A 16,659-nucleotide genomic window follows, 5' to 3' on the forward strand; every position below is an offset into this window, starting at 1 on the left:
TGAGCTGGAGCTGGAGCCCGAGCCCCCCCCTCTACAAGTGAAGGTCTCAGCTTTCTTTTCAGGAATCCTTGCAGTAATAGGGCTTGTGCTCCGGTGCGTTCGAGGCCGCGGGCAGAGAGGCAGAAAGAGAAGCTGTGAGTCATTTCAACGCTTTGGAAACCAGCGGGCACACCTCCACCTCTGTGCTACACCACGCCGCCTTACATAACCACACCACCTCATCACGTACACACAGAGGGGACTCCTGATGGTCTCTTCACTGCTTTACGCTCTTCTCTCATGTTTCACTATAAACTGCTGATCTCTGCACCGAGTCCGTGGGAGTAAAAGCAGCGAGATGCAGATTGAGAATCTGACAGCTGCATGATGGGAGCTGCTGTTCATCCCTGCAGGCCAACTCACAAACTGATCCGTTAAGTCTTGTTTCACAAATGTTCATGAATGTATTTTAGAAAGTTGCAGTTAAAGAAGAGTTGCTGCAGCCTGTGGGAAAAGATAGAACAATGTTCAGGTCGGAGAATATCTTCATGTTGTGATTGAATGTTTATTCTCAGAATCGTTTCTGGTTTTATTGACATCAGTGAGCTTCGTCTGCTTATTCATCCATCCATCCAACTGTCATCCATCCATCTATCCATCATCTAACTGCCATCCATCATCCATCCATCGATCCATCCATCATCTAAGTGCCATCCATCATCCATCCATCGATCCATCCATCATCCATCCATCCATCATCTAACTGCCATCCATCATCCATCCATCTATCCATCCATCATCTAACTGCCATCCATCATCCATCCATCGATCATCTAACTGTCATCCATCATCCATCCATCATCTCACTGCCATCCATCATCCATCCATCCATCCATCCATCATCTAACTGCCATCCATCATCCATCCATCCATCATCCATCCATCCATCCATCCATCATCTCACTGCCATCCATCATCTAACTGTCATCCATCCATCCGTCCATCATCTAACTGCCATCCATCCATCCATTCATCATCTAACTGTCATCCATCAATCCATCAAACTGTCATCCATCCATCCACCCATCTATCATCCACCCACCCATCCATGCATCAATCATCTGTCATCTACCTACTTATCTATCATCCATCCATCCATCGTCTATCATCTACCTACTTATCTATCATCCATCATCTATCATCTACCTACTTATCTATCATCCATCCATCCATAAACCCACAGAAAGTTTAGTAACTGTAACTGAGTAACAGATTACACTTTCATTAATCACTTACTTGTGTTTTACCTCTATTAATCGAGCCATTGCAGTTATGTTTTACCTCATAACAAGTAATTTCAGAGAGAGAGAGAGAGAGAGAGAGAGAGAGAGAGAGAGAGAGAGTTTGTTCACAAGCCTTGGAGGCTTTAAGTCCTGGTCTTTGTTTACCTAACTGAAGCTCTTATTGACTGTCAGGATGGAGCCCATTAGGTTGCTGTGTGTCTTTATGAATACTGATGAGTCGTCCCTCACTCCTTCTCTTCTTCACTGTCAAACAAAAGCTTTTCCAAACACGTTCGGATCAGAAGGAACAGAAACTGCTGAAATCAACAAGCGGCTAATGAAATGCCTTGGTGAGTCGCTTCAGTGAAAATTAAATAGTTTCAGACGCGGTGGTTTTTGTTCTCTGCTTTCCACTTTAGTTTGGAAATCAAAGAAGTGACGCCACGCTGCGTTTGAATTCCTGCTGAAGGAGGAAACGTCGAGGAAAAGACTTCCCATGAACCGACCTCACTCTCCAGCAGGACACACACTTTAAGCCACGATCAAAGATCTCGTCTGAACTTTAGGATGCGACGTCACACCAAAAACAAAAGTCCTCGATGTGTCTACTCGGTGTGTTTCGGAGGGTTTGCTGCTGAATTTGCTGATTACTGTGCTTGTAATTACAATGATTACTATTTCATTATTACTTTGATCACTATTTGGTTATTACTGTAATTACTATGTGATTATTACTATGGTTATTATGCAATTAATTTGTGGTTATTACTATGATTACTCTGTAGTTAAGTTAATATCACGAGATTGCATGTGACTGCTGTTAATACTAAATTTCCTGGTAATACTAGGATTACTATGTGATCATTTCATTGATCCATAAAAACCAGAGTTTATTGTAGGGAACGTCCAGGACACACACAAAAAAAAACCTTACAGGGAATGAGGAACGACGGGCGACAAGACCAGGACAAGACGAGCCGGCAAAGACAACAGAGGGCGAGGGGGTTTAAATACACAGGGAAAGGGTGGAGACAGGTGGAACTCATAACGATGGCAGCACACAGAGGAAGAAGATCATTGGTTAATAGGAAAGGTGAGCTGAGACGCACTGGAGCAGACCGAGACCTGACAAGTTGTCATATAACAGTTTATCTAAACAAATTTTGAAAAAAAATAATGAACTTCCTTTCCCCAGTTCATTTTAAACACTGCAGAAATATATATATATTTTGTGTCCAAAAATGTACTTCTCACACCCTCACGTCTGAAGGCCGACAGTAAAGCTCCAATAGTGGCAAAGGAAACTTTTCACTTAGTTTTAGTTCACAGACTTTTTTTTTTTTCAGCTGTAGTTTATCTGAAAACAGTTTCTCTCCTTATTCAGTTGAACTTTACTTTTGTTTCTACTCCTGGAGAATTATGTACATTTCTTCATGAAAGACACTCCAATGATGTAGGAATATTTCTTTAAATACCTGAACAAACCCGCTGCTCCTCTCGTGGCTCCATGAGTCACGTGATCATACACACCTGAAAAACAAACAAACAAACAAAAAAACCCACTCTACTCAAACAAAACACACCTGTTTGTTTCATCAGGCCTTTTCCTTTTTATTGTGTCATCAGGAAATCTGTCATGTTTCCATCTTTTCCAAAAATTAAGACTATTGTGAGAGCGCGGCTCGGTCACGAACAGGAAGAGGTGATAATTGGTGGTGATGGGACGCCGTGGAGGGAAACACACAGGAGGCGTTACATCAGCCACAGAGGGATTACATAACAAAATCCTCCAACCTCCCACCGTTTACGCTATATATTTATATATATATATATTATATACATCTCTATAAATCTATGTGCACCTTTTTCTGTACAAGATATATCATGTTTGAGTTTGCATTCACAAAGAAAACAAAAGTTAATCTCATTTATACATGTTTTAAACAGCACAGTATCGCAGCCAACGCAACACTTCAGAGTGTCTCGTTACTCATAATAATTGTGACAAATGTCCAGCTCTCGCTCTCATCTCGCCGCGGCGGGATTACGTCTCTCAGATTACAAAAATATAATGTCACCGTCGAAGAAGAATCGTTTGTGAAAGCTCATAGTGGTGACCTGCGGGTTCGGGGTGCCGTGGTTTTACTTTGGGTTTGCAGTTCATTAAAACAGGTCGGATGACTAAACGTGTCTCATTGAATAAAGAAAAAAATTAAAAAAAATAAAAAAAGCCACGCGGTCAACTCACTGTTCTGCAGAGGGGAGAAATCAGAGGTAACTTTCCTCTCAGTTTAATCTTTCCGAGTCATGACTCTCTCAGAGAAAGTGAATTATTATATATTTAATCATATAAATGATCATGTGACACATGTAAAGACGAACACAAAGAAAAGTAACCTGCTACCGAACAAGCTCATGTGAGATATTGTGTCCTTGTTGGACGTTTCCATTAAAACAAGCCCAGCGCTGGTGGAAAAAAGTAAGTAATTTAACCAATTAGAGCCAGGAGTTTGTAGACCTTAGATCGGTCGAAAGTGTACAGAATACCCAGAACTGAAGAGGTTACTAATCAGTAAGGCCTGCGCTTATAAAATCATGCACAGACCTGTTTCTATGACGACCGTTACACATATTATAACAGACATTTCTGTTCGTACAGCTGCAGACAAAGTCAGTGGAAGACAGAAGAGTCTGCGTCCTCCGCTTCCATTGCTGATTAAATGTTGACCCTGAACACATCACGGGGGGGTGGAAGTGAGCGGGTTGCCAGGTCAGCGTGAAAACGGCCTGAAATTTAATTGTTTGGGGAAGAACACACAGCTCATGTGTTGCATAAAACAAAACAAGACCTCCTCCCAAAGAGGAGGTAGGGTGGAGGGAGCATCATGGTTTGGGGTTCTGTGTTTTTACACCCGCCATCATGGAAGGATAAATGAATTCCCATGACACACGGTGAAGTTGTTGCAAGTAAATCTACAACAAAATGGCTTTCAAAACAGAAAATCCACCATATGGAGTGTTTGAGTCCAGAACTGGAATCCAATTAGTAGTTTAAAAAAAAAAAAAAAGAGTCTTGAGCTTATCGTTACTAAATGAGCTTCATGCAGTCATCAAATCCAATGATTCACTTTATTTTTCCATCAGCTTTGTGCTTATTTTGATTTGAAATGTGTTCATTGACGGTGTGATATTACAAGATACTGTGACTTAGATGTAGATTAGATGATATCGTAAGACTAATAAAAGCCAATTCTGAAGATTTCACACACTTTTTCTTGCCACTTTGTGTGTCATCACATCACAGTTAAAAAAATCAGAACACCGTAAAATCACCTTTTACTCTAGTTTCGGACGCGGAATCGAACATTTTATCTATGTTTACCTTTCAGTTAAGATTTTTCTGTGTATCTCAAGCAGCCGCAGTGAGTCGTGTGGCTTTACGTGTGTGTGTGTGTGTGTGTGTGTGTGTGTGTGTGTGTGTGTGTGTGTGTGTGTGTGTGTGTGTGTGTGTGTGTGTGTGTGTGTGTGTGTGTGTGTGTGTGTGTGTGTGTGTGTGTGTGTGTGTGTGTGTGTGCATGAGCATCATTTGAATGATAACAGGACGCTCAGATCTGATTAGCACTTCCTGTGCGGTGCATTTGCGGCTCGGGCCTCATTAACATTCCCTTCACGCAGGAACGCTGAGCTCATATAGGAAACTCGTGGATTTTGACGGCGGAGGAGGAGGTCGGACACATGGAGCAGCCGTTCACTCAAAACATTGTTGGGGGGGGGGGGGGGGGGGGGGGTGATAATGTAAAAGGTGGGTGATGAAGGAAACATTGTTTAACTGTGCACTCCATAATAGTGATATTAAAAAGTTCTATTGTCCTTTCATGTCGGGTTCAAAGAAATCTACAGTATGTACAAACTACGTGTGTGTGTGTGTGTGTGTGTGAGCTATTAAAGTACTGCTGATCGGTATTGCTAATATACGAAGAGATCTCAGAGAGCGGGTTGATTGAGGATGACTGGCTCTGAAAAGAAAGCACCATTTGGTTCATGATGGAGGAGCTGCGCCGAGCTGCGTCACGAGGACGTTGCTGCTTCTGGATTCACTTGGACTTTTCAGGATATATTTAAATATGGTGTTTTACCATCGTGCCATATGGGGAATAAATGGGATTATTTGTGGGGAGTTAAAAATGCTTCTTGTTAATGAGTCCGATACAGTTGGGAAGATTGGAAAGTGCCTGCAGATTTGTTGCGACACAGAAATAATCCAGCAAACAAATATTTGCACGTCTGACACATCTGCAGCATCATTTGTCTCCTGGCACTCGCTCACATGGTGTGAATTCTTTTAATTTTTTGTTTTTGGCCTTTGTGGGGAATGACAAATTTAAAAAAAAAAAAAAAGGACTTTTACTTGTATTGCACATATTGCCTGTTCAGTATCATGACACATGATGCGTCCCATCTGGACACACTTGGACATGAACATGACAGTGGGATCAATTTGTTCACCGTCCCTTCTAAAGACACTTTGCCTGGCAGACAGAGTTGGACACTACCAATCTTGAGATTGGAAGAAGTTCTATGAACTGTTGAAAGCTCGCTTGAGAGGCCCACAATGAGGCCTGCCCAGAGGAGGAGAACCAGCAACCTCCGTCCAACAAGTGGCTTTTATTTCATTCATGTGAAATTTTTTTTTTTTTTAATTGAATTGGCTCATATGGACAGAACCATAGAGATGTGATCTGAAAGCAGAGCTGTCGTTCGTATCGCCTCACAGTGAGAGAATCTCCAGGCCGGCAGGTTTTCCTGTGTGGAGTTTGAATTTCCTCACATGCTCTGGCCTCCTCCCACAGTCTTTTCTTGGTCTTGACTCATTAACGTCAATGTCTTGGAACGCTCTGGTCCTGGTCTGGACTCAGTCTTGACTGCAACACTAGTCGTCGCCCTCGATCGACAGCAAGTCGGATTTCAGTTTTGTCAGCGGGACTGGAACAGATGAGTATCAAGACAAACCTGCTCTCCCACGATAAGCTGGAATATGTCAGCTTTCAGATTTGTTGGTGACCTGAACAGTTCCCTCCTCAGATCCAGACAGGGAAGGGAAGTCCAAACTCATCCGAGGAAGTCCTGAAGCAGCAACGACGAAATGCAAAGCAGAAGACATTTTGATGAGTTTTGATGAAGGGACTCGTGATGTACAGATTAGTCAGGAATACGATGAGGTCGGATTTAGCTGAATACTCAATTCAAGAGTCAAAGGCTTCAATTCAGTAGATTCTCGCGGTGAAATCTTCTTGTTAAGGCAGAATAATGATGCACGCTGCAATTTTCTTGGTTCGTTATGCAATGAAATGCTGGTGGGGGACGAGGGATTTAGGGACAATTTTCACGAGCAGTTATACCAAACACGGGTCAAATGAAATTTGCAGGAAGTGTTTGTTTTTAGTTTGTCTTGAAAAATATAACTTTTGAAGAAGATCTCATTTTAAAGGGATGCCAGAAGAGGCGAAGAACGATATCACAATGTAGTCAGGTGACTGGCTTCTCTAAAAGTGGAGAAGCAGAAATAAATCATATATTTTGTTTTTATCATATAATGATAAAATGTACTCTAATCCAGTCATGCTTGTTTCATTTTTAAAGCTGATATTTTGTCGCAGAGCCCATTTCTAAAGCTTTAAATGTTAAAGGGGTCATATTATGCAAAATTCCCTTTCTAACAGTTTTCCACCAGTGATATTTGTCCCCACACCAGGAGAGACGCCCCAGAAATAAAGAAAATCTGTCATGTCTCTCCATGGCTTGTTTAAATATTTTAAAAAGAGTGTTGCTCCAATGAGCCAATCAGAAATCAAACCCTATATAGTGTCATCGGGGGTTTAGCCAATCCCAATCAAGGTAGGCCCTCCCTCTGCTCTGGCACATGGCACCACGAGAGGAAGTACTTCGTCCTCTTCCCAAGATGGGCATGTGTGGGCGGAGCCGGTCCAGTTCACACAGACACAGCAGATTCTGAATGCAGCTCCTATAATCCAATCTTTAAGTGGATAAAAATCAAGGAAAAGCTGGATTTATGACAATAAACTTTGAATCCACGGTTTCTGGACCAATGAGACTCGTGGGAAAGTGTTGAAAAGCTGGACAATATGACCCCTTTAATGGACTGTAATCAAACTACAGTCTCCTGTTACCTGTTCTCTGCTTTTCATCGTGAAGATCACAGCAAGTTGGTGAGCACAGTACGTTTTTCGACTGAAAGAAATTAAAAGGTAATCGACCCAAATAAATAAAAAAAAATTTGTTTAAGAAGATTGCTTCTGCAATCCAATCCAGAAACTGCAAACTAAGATAAACTTAAGTTACAAATGCACATAGCATTTAACCCAGGGATGACTCCCACAGCTAATAAACATCACGGGCAATATCCTTTTTTTCCCCCCCTATATTCAAATTGTGCAAATCTCTGTAGAGTGCAATCAGCAAATACCCAGCACATCTTCATACGAACGCCTCCCTGAAATGAAAACGAGGGTCTTGATTACGGGCGAACGTCGGGTTTTTCGTCCCTCATTTAAACAGTGGAACAGTGTCTCCTCCAGCCGAGCTGCGTAAAGTGCATAGTCCTCCCACTACAGTCCCGGCTCCACCACCAGGAAGTCGATGTGGTCGCTCTCTTTGGTCTTGAAGGCCTCGGCGATGATGCGGGCGGCGTCTTTGTGCTCCCGTCCTCTCAGGGAGACGCCGTTGACCTCCAGGATGACCTGACCCACCCTCAGCTGGCCGCTGTTATGGGCCGAGCCGCCTCTCTGCCGACATGCAGGGGGAGAGGGAGAGTTCAGCGGAGTCAGTGCGACGTTTCCCCGTGACTTTTCAGAAAAAACTGTTCAGAAAGCTCAGACTGTATTTCAATCTTTACAATTGAACACAACTTTTGAAGGTTGAAATAAAAATACACACAAACTCTTATTCAGTGAGTTGAAACCATGGAAACAGTAGCTCACGCTTTAATGAGCGTTAAAATAGAATTAAAAAAAGATAAAATGGAATTTAGCAGTTTAATTTTATTGAAACATGAAACACTTGTTTCCTTGGTTCTGATGAATCTTTCTGAGGATTTTAGAGAATTTCCTGCATCAAAATACACAACATTAAATGCATAGAATCTTTTCGGGCATTTTCACAGGTTTTATGCTCCACTCTATTAAAAATATTTTAAAACCTCTTCTAAAAATCTCTCAATAGAGACATTTGAGAATCCAAATCTGACCCCATAGTTTGAAATTATTTAGACTTTTTTTTTTGATGTAGTTTTTAGTCTTGTTTTTAATTCAGACAACAAACTGACAGAAGCTTCTCAAACAATGACGGGACAGAATTAAAACTTCAGTTACTTCTGGACACGGAAAATACACTTTCTTATACACCGGTGAGATTCTGATATGGCTTTGCTCTTCACGAACTGTCTTTATTAGAGATGTGACTTATAGTTCAGGATAGACGGTGACAAGAAATTTGCAATATTTAGGCCCCGTTTGCACAAAAAGGTTTCAAGTAAAACGAATCGTTTTTGCGTTTTCGTGTTTGAAAAGTTTTGCCTTCACTCAGCAAGGTTTGGAAAACAATGTCTGTTTACAGATAAAAAAGCAGAAATGCTGAAAGAAAATGTAGTTAACATGCCAGGCCACAAGTTGGTGCTGTTGGTTGTTTTTGTAACGAAACCACACACACATGCAGGCAGAGAAGTAGCGTTTCCTCCCGTTTCCACGGAGACGGGAGTCGGAGCGTTTTCAAAAAGTTGCATTTTCATCGGCTCCGACCACCGTTGTCATGTAAACAGGGCCTTAGTTCTCTTCTGGTCATTGCAATCCTTTGAGTATTGGTGTTATTTTTACAGCTTTGGTTTGTAAATGATATCCGAATATCAAGCAACCGAGCTAAAAACAAATTGAAGTTCTTACATTTAGCCAAGTTGAGGAGTTTGAAGCTCCCTTTTTTTGGGGTCAATATAAAACCAGACAGCCTCACTATTCCTGGAATTGTGGTAAACTTGTTGAAAACGGCACGATTGGTTCTGACATGGTTCTCTCACTTCCTTTTGCTTCTTTTATTCTACCTTGATTGTAAAGTGTAGTTTCCCCAGGTTGTAGAAAGGACTGCGGCGGTCGTCTTCGCTGTGATACGATCGTGTCAAGGTCACACTCCGGAATGAGCTTTGTAGAGGTAATGAGGCTCGGCGACGTGCTCTTTGTTTCCTACACATTTAATAGTTCCTGCAGGGATTTTTCTTTTCATCAACGGATTTTAATGTGAAAATATCAGGTTATAAAATCCTGGCGTTCCGCCTCATTACGTCCGAAGGAAGCAGAGCTGGAAGCTCTTTAGTGACTGATTCACATTTCTCAGGAGTTCTGATGTTGTGACTCGATCGGACCGGCAGAGCGGAGCTTCATTCTCCTTTACAATGTTGTGTTAAAAACCTCCAGTAGTTTCTTGTTACCAAGATCACTTTTCTACTGACTCAGTAGAATTACTCACATTTGGGTCCTTACCAATATTGAGTAGTTAATGAGGCAATTATGATCCTTAAAGTCACTTCATTGACTGTACAAAGTTTTTATCACTGCCTCCGACTCCTGGCCTGACAATCACTGACATTAGGTTTTTAAAATATTCCAGAACTTTTTGTGAGTTTGATTCCTAACCCTCCACCTCCAAGGTCTGGACACGTGTGTGTGTGTGTGTGTGTCTTTTTCTTCTTCTATTCTGGTGGGTAACATAAACCTGATTGCACACTCACTCACTAGGACTCGTGTCGCTGCCTGAACCAAACTGGATACTGGTTAGAGGAGGCCTGTGCTGGTTTAGACCTTCCACTTGAACACGCACCTTTATGAAAACTACCTTAAATTCTGAGGATGAGACTAAAATATTTCTAGGAATTTTTAAGTATTTTCTAACAACTGACATGATAAATGACAACTTGTAATTTAATTACTACTCGTGGTTACACTTACCTAAAGGTTCATACATCCAAAGCACTTCTTTCCAGTTATTTGAAAAGCTTTCAAAACCACTTGAACTGAATCCAGTGTATTTCAGTGTCTTGTAGCGCCCCTGGAGCTGGGATTGAGTACTACACCTTCATGCACCAACCATACAAATAGTTCTTAAAGCAGAATTTACAAGCTTGTGTGTGTGTGTGTGTGTGTGTGTGTGTGTGTGTGTGTGTGTGTGTGTGTGTGTGTGTGTGTGTGTGTGTGTGTGTGTGTGTGTGTGTGTCCTCCTCGGTGGTAACAGGTGGTCTGATGTCCAGACCTGCGTTTGAGAATGTGTGCAGTCAAAATTTACTTCATAATCATCTGTTATTCGTCATCCAGTCTCTCAGCTGTGACTCGTTTTCAAACCACAGCCGTCATTTCTTCTTCAATCCAAACTTCAGTTTGAAGCAGCGGCCTCATCGTCTCTTGCCGGGTTGCCTGAAGCTGTTCGCCGGGTTTCGTGCGTCACCGCTCGGAGCTGCTTGTTATGACCTCAGTGTTTCACTGCGGGCCACCAGGAGCTGCGGCACAGGGTTAATGCCTTGCTCAAAGGTACGTTCGCAGAGCCCAGGCAGCAGGGGAACGTTTGTGATTCATCCCCACCATACGCAGATTGTTCAGAAGTCATTACTTGTGTCCCGCGCACCCTGCAGTGATGTTTTTCTGCTGCATGTTTTGTAATCGAATGTCACAGCAAATCAAGACGCTTCGCGCAGAAGATTTAATTGAATCAGGCAATTGTGGCCGTGGGGCCGTTGTTTGTCTGGAAAAGAACGAGGGATCGATGGATGAATGGATTATCCTTTAGGCTGCCGCCTCGTAGACCACAAGCAAACAATTACTTTTGCATGACACACACACACACACACACACACACACACACACACACACACACACACACACACACACACACACACAGACACACACACACACACACACACACACACACACACACACACACACACACACACACACACACACACACACACACACACACACACACAGATTTGTAAATTCTGCTTTAAGTACTATTTGTGTGGTTGGTGTATGAAGGTGTAGTACCCAATCCCAGCTCCAGGGGCGCTACAATACACTTAAATACACACTGGTTTCGATGTATGAGTCTTTAGGTAGCCTTTTTCCATATGGGACACCCATACAATTTAAAAAAAAACAAAACCTTTGCAGATACACATGAACGTATCTCGCGGGTCGTATTCAGTTTTTTTTTTTTTTATTCTTTGAAGAATTGACGGTTCCGATCAGGGGAGGTTTATTTTCACGTCACGTTAACGTCTCCTTCATTCACAGTCCAACACCAGCCTGCAGAGTGAGGCGAGCATTATTAGATTACAGCCTCACTTTGATATGACAGAAATATAATTGGCTGAAGGCGTCTGTATTCATGTGCGATGTCACGGTAATCAGGGGGGATGTTTCGGTTTGACAAGGTGCAAACTGGCTGAGGGGTCTTCAGCAGACTGACTGCTGCCGACATTGACGGGTGAAAGGAGACATTGTTATGTAAATCTAAACGTCCTCCGGGAGAACTATAAAGGAGACGGTGGGCCGGGGACTGACGGGGTGTAAGTCGCTGGGTGATTAGCTGATGTTATCAGTACATGTAAAACACTTTGGTTCTAGAAATGAAACAGCTTTGCTCGTTTGTACTTTTGTGTTGGATGTGACAAAATTGGAAGAGGAGAAAATTAAGGATTCGTATTCACAAACTGTAGAAGGAAAATTGGCACGAGCATGGAGACGACTGGTGTTTGTACCGTTATGTTCCGGAGTATCCCCCGCGTCCAGATCTACGTTTGACCATCTGATCTTCGAGTTTGAGGACAAATAAAATGCTTCCATTTGTCTCAAAGTGGAACAAATGAGGTTTAATCGATTCAACCGGCTCACGGGAACTTCAGTGACTGTAACTAATATGTGGATTTTGTAGGTAAAACAAAACACATAAAATTCCAATTGATCAGAATATTCCCAAAACAATATAGTGAATTCCACAAAATCTGTTCTTCAGCTCCAAACATTAATGTATTCACAAGAACAACCTAAGTTCACACTCCCAGGAAACACTGAAACACAGCTGTACGTACTGAAATTGTCAAAATCCACGAACACAGTTCATTCTAACGGGCCACCCTGAGTTCTTGAAGTTCAAACTAAGAATTCCAAACACGAGGAGCAGAGGGTTCTTAAACTTCTGCATGGAAAGTAAAAGCACGACTCAAAAGTCAGATTTTCAAATATATTTGGATGCTACTTTCCAGTTCTGTCAGGACGGATTTCCTGGTCTTGTCCCTACTGTTTCCTGGACTTGTGATTGATAGAAAAGTATTACCTGAAGGGGAGAAGACAGACTCGTAGTACCTGAATGGTGACGATGCGTGGCAGAGGCTGGCGGGTGTTGGCCCCTCCTTCTATTGCGATCCCCAAGGTGTTGGAGTTTTTCAGAACCCGTACCAGAGTGGCGGTGGGTGTCGGGACGGGGGAGCCGGTCTGCTGGGACAGGAAGTGAAGATAAGGTCAGATAAGGGTCTTTTTGTTGTCCTTCTCAAAGACAGTATGTGTGAGTACAATGGACTTCCTTATGGACTTCTAGATTTCAGTTTGTTTTCAGAAAGTAAAACTGTTTGTTTTGTATTATTTTTTCCAGATTTACAAAATTAAGTACCCAAATGAATTTCATGCACCTGAGGATCCTGGGTCGTGGAGTTTCTTGGGGAAAATGTTTAGCAGCTTGGTAAGAAAGTCTTTGGTATCTTTCATGTATCGAGTATAAATTAGGCTGCAGTGCCTCCACAGAAAACCAAAACATTGTATATTGCTATTTACCGTAATTTGTAGACTATAAGTCACACGAGTCTCGTCTGTCAAAAATGCATCATGAAGAGGAAAAAAAACCAAAATTTAATGGTGTTAAACGGGAGGAGGGAGGTTAACCTTGTGAATGTTTGGATTTTCTCATTTTCCGTCCATAAAAACACAAGAATCATCATCATCAACTAATCCAGACCGATATAATGTGAAAGGCCACATCCAAAAAGATTAGGACTGTGTGTTTGATCACTAACAGAACTGAGGCAGTTTAGCATTTCACTTTCACCACTTTGAATTTGATGGGAACCCATTGAGTTTGAAGGCAAAAAGGGAAAAACAGACTCTTGTTTATAATGACGTCCAAGTCTTCACATGACATTTTCAGTGGTGGGTTTATTTTCCCAGACATGTTGGTCTCATTCGAGGCAGCTTGCCTCATTTTCTCTTGTTTCATCATCTCTTTGATTGGACTGCCACCACGCAGTGACGTATCCCATCATTACCACCCAGCATGGAGTTAATCACATTGTTGTGCGCGCTAAAACCTGCTCACTGGATTGATAGTAAAAGAAATGAAGAAGATAATTGGGTTTGCACAGGCAGTTACTTCCACAAACAACTCCATGGGGTTCTGAGGGTTCATTCGTTACAGCGTGAAGCTCTTACTTGTCTGGTGGCCCCTGAAGGAGGCGCGTGGGCCCCCGGCGGTTCCACATGGCCCTGCTGGTTCTTGCTGGGTCGGGGGCTGCCGTCCTTACTGAGGCCGCCCGCCTCGGCGATGTCCACCCCGCTGTCCTCGCTCAGGGTCTGCCCGCTGTCGGACAGCTGAGACAAGGTGGCTCCTGGAGGGGACACACCCATAGAAACCACAAGATAAACCCGGAGTACTTCTCTGTCGGAACTTGTCTTCATTTGTGTCTTGTCTAACGGTTTCTTGAGTTGTGCTTTGAGATTTGTCTTGTCTTGTTTGGCATTGTGTTAAGTCTTCATCCTGTCTTGTCCTGCCTTGTTGGACTGGTGTCCTATGTCCTCACATTGTTTTGTGTCCTTTTCATGCTTTAGTCGAATCATTATGTGCTTTGGTCTTGGCTTTGTTTGTTCTTGTGTCAAACTTGAACTTGTTTTAACCTTGTGTTGTGGTGACCTGTCGCTTCATGTTGTGTTCTTGTCATGTTTTGTGTCTTTGTAGGAGGCCTTCATTCGTTGCCTTCTGTCTTAAGTCTGTCCTCACATTTCATGTGAAGAGGTAGAAGGTATCCAATTGTACTTAAGTAGATTTTTCAGGTGTTTGTACTTAAAAAAAGATGTTTCTGACCTCTTTTACTCACTTTGAGAATAGCTATGACACAAACGGATCTAAAGAAAGACGTGTAATCTAAAATGAGGTGAAAAGCCTCAAACAAAGCTGTTTCAAGTCAAACTTCCCTCTCTGTGAATATGGAAATGATCAGGCTTGTTTAAAAAGACGGAGATGACAGCCCACAGGCTGCCTCAGCGGGGGAGAATTGTATTAAACATCTTTTTTATTATTCAGGGGATGAAATATTTCTGTTTATCCAGATGGTTGGAGAAGCCTCGGAGGAGCTTGCAAACACAAGCAGAGTGGTGGTAAATCTTTTTAAACAACCTTCAGGAACCCGAAGGTTTGATAGTTTAGAGCAAAAATACAAACACTGCTGCAGAGGTAATTATGAAGACAAATGTTTTTTTTTCTTTAATGCGCACAATATCGTTTTTACTTGGAAAGTCCTCTGGTTTGTTATCTAGATGGAATAAGTGTCTGTTGGCTGAGCGACGGGGGGACTGTTGAGGGTGAGGGGTGTCTCTCTGTGATGTCTTTCACTCGTAGAACAAAAAAGAAAAATCCTCCCGCAATTTATCATTGTACAAAACTAGAAGTTAAACTTTTTCTCCAATTTCCAAGATATAGAGATAAGTTATAGATATACTGGGAAGTCCATATTCTTGGTAGTTTTCTAGTTGGCCGTCACCATAACAACAATCCAACTTATAGCATATTGTTTAACCAACAGCGCCAACAGGTGGCCTAGTATGCTAACTACATTGTTTTGAGTGTTCCTGCCATTTCAGTAGTAAATCGTTTTCAAACTCTTGCCATGTAAACATAAAACTTCTGTAAAGAAAAACGCAACAAGTTTTCCCTTTTAAACGTTGTCGTGTAACCCGGGCGTCAGACGACGACTCAGTAGAGATGAAGAGAGTTTTGGTTTTGATTAAAATGCAGTTAAATAAGCAAAAAAAGAGAATATTTTTCTCTCTTCCATCAGCTGGTCAGTTTGATATATTGATATATTTTATATACCTGATTGGTCCAACCTGAAATGGTCAAATAACAGAGTCCTAATTTAATCCAGTTTTGTCACTGAGGGGTGACGATGGGTCCTGAAGATGGTTTAGAAGATGAACTATCTTTGGGGCCCGGTTTTGGCCCCTGGACCACAGCTAATTGCTCTGGCTGGGGAAAGTTTTGTTGTGTAGTTTCTGTCCGTGTTTCTGCAGCTGCGGCGGCTGTGTTGTGTGCATGCCGATCTGGATCTCTGCTCACAGACCTGCGTACCTCTCTGCTGTGGCCTGGAGTCCGCAGACAGCCGGTTCATGTCAGTGACCAGGACCTTCTGGGTGAGGGCGGGCGAGCAGGGCCGGTCAGGACTGCAGGGCGGAGCCACCGGCGTGATGAGGAAGGGACAGGGGGAGGCACACGGCGAGGGGTGGGGTGAGAGATGAGGGGACGCCATGGGGGAGGCCGCCTTGGAAGAGGACGCGGACCGGGACAGGATGGACTTCTCGTAGGAGCTGGACCTGGACGAGAGTTTGACGTCGGGCTTGGCGGCATCCCGGTGGTGCAGGAAGCCGGGGCAGGTGTGGTGCCCCGAGCCGGGCCGGGGCAGGTGGTGCTGGTGGACGTAATGGGGGAAGTGGGGGTGGTTGTGGTGGTCTGGCTCAGCGTTCTGGCAGGTGTGATGGAGGGCGTTGAGGGAGGTGTGGTGGCCGGTGCCCGGGCAGGGGTGGAGGGCGGCGGACTGGGGGGATTTGAGCGACTTGTGGAGGCAGTCCTGGAGCAGACGGGAGGGGCCGGTGAAGAGCAGGCTGGAGGCGGGCTGCACCAGCCGGGCCGAAGGCTTCCTGCTCAGCTCCCGCTCTCTGGACGGCCGGCTGGCCGCCTGCAGGAGAGACGCTCTGAACGGAGGAGGAGAGTCACCTGAAGCCTGCAGCTCGTCCTGCGGAGCAAAACAACAAGTCGGCAATCCAACAGGAAGAGAGAAATAAAAACCCTCCAAACATCTGGTGTGTGAAACAACTGCAGTTTTATCATTATTCTGTCATGAATGAGGCATCATCAGAGAGCTGCTGTCAGAACCTGATTGGATCAAGTCAACGGGAAGATGTCCAAGTATCCGAGGAAACAAAGACGACAAACCAGAGGAGCTCAAACACACAACGCCACAACTCAAAACAGAATGTGAAAACTACTGAAGTTTAGGAACTGTACAGTCCTGCACCGTGATAGT

General features: G+C 43.4%; 1 protein-coding gene across 1 annotated transcript in view; it reads right to left on the minus strand.

Moving 5' to 3' along the window:
- Positions 1 to 7,888: 7,888 nt before the first annotated feature.
- whrnb (whirlin b) overlaps positions 7,889 to 16,659 on the minus strand; it is a gene marked incomplete at both ends in the record, with an annotated part of 69,011 nt that continues 60,240 nt past the window's right edge. Inside the window, 4 exons of the mRNA XM_080466525.1 lie at positions 7,889 to 8,065; positions 12,680 to 12,808; positions 13,796 to 13,971; positions 15,708 to 16,368. Coding sequence (XP_080322651.1) covers positions 7,889 to 8,065; positions 12,680 to 12,808; positions 13,796 to 13,971; positions 15,708 to 16,368 — 1,143 coding nt within the window. The remainder of the gene's footprint in view (positions 8,066 to 12,679; positions 12,809 to 13,795; positions 13,972 to 15,707; positions 16,369 to 16,659) is intronic.

The sequence above is a fragment of the Lipophrys pholis genome, assembly GCF_963383615.2.
Source record: "Lipophrys pholis genome assembly, chromosome: 7".
Lineage (NCBI taxonomy): Eukaryota > Metazoa > Chordata > Actinopteri > Blenniiformes > Blenniidae > Lipophrys > Lipophrys pholis.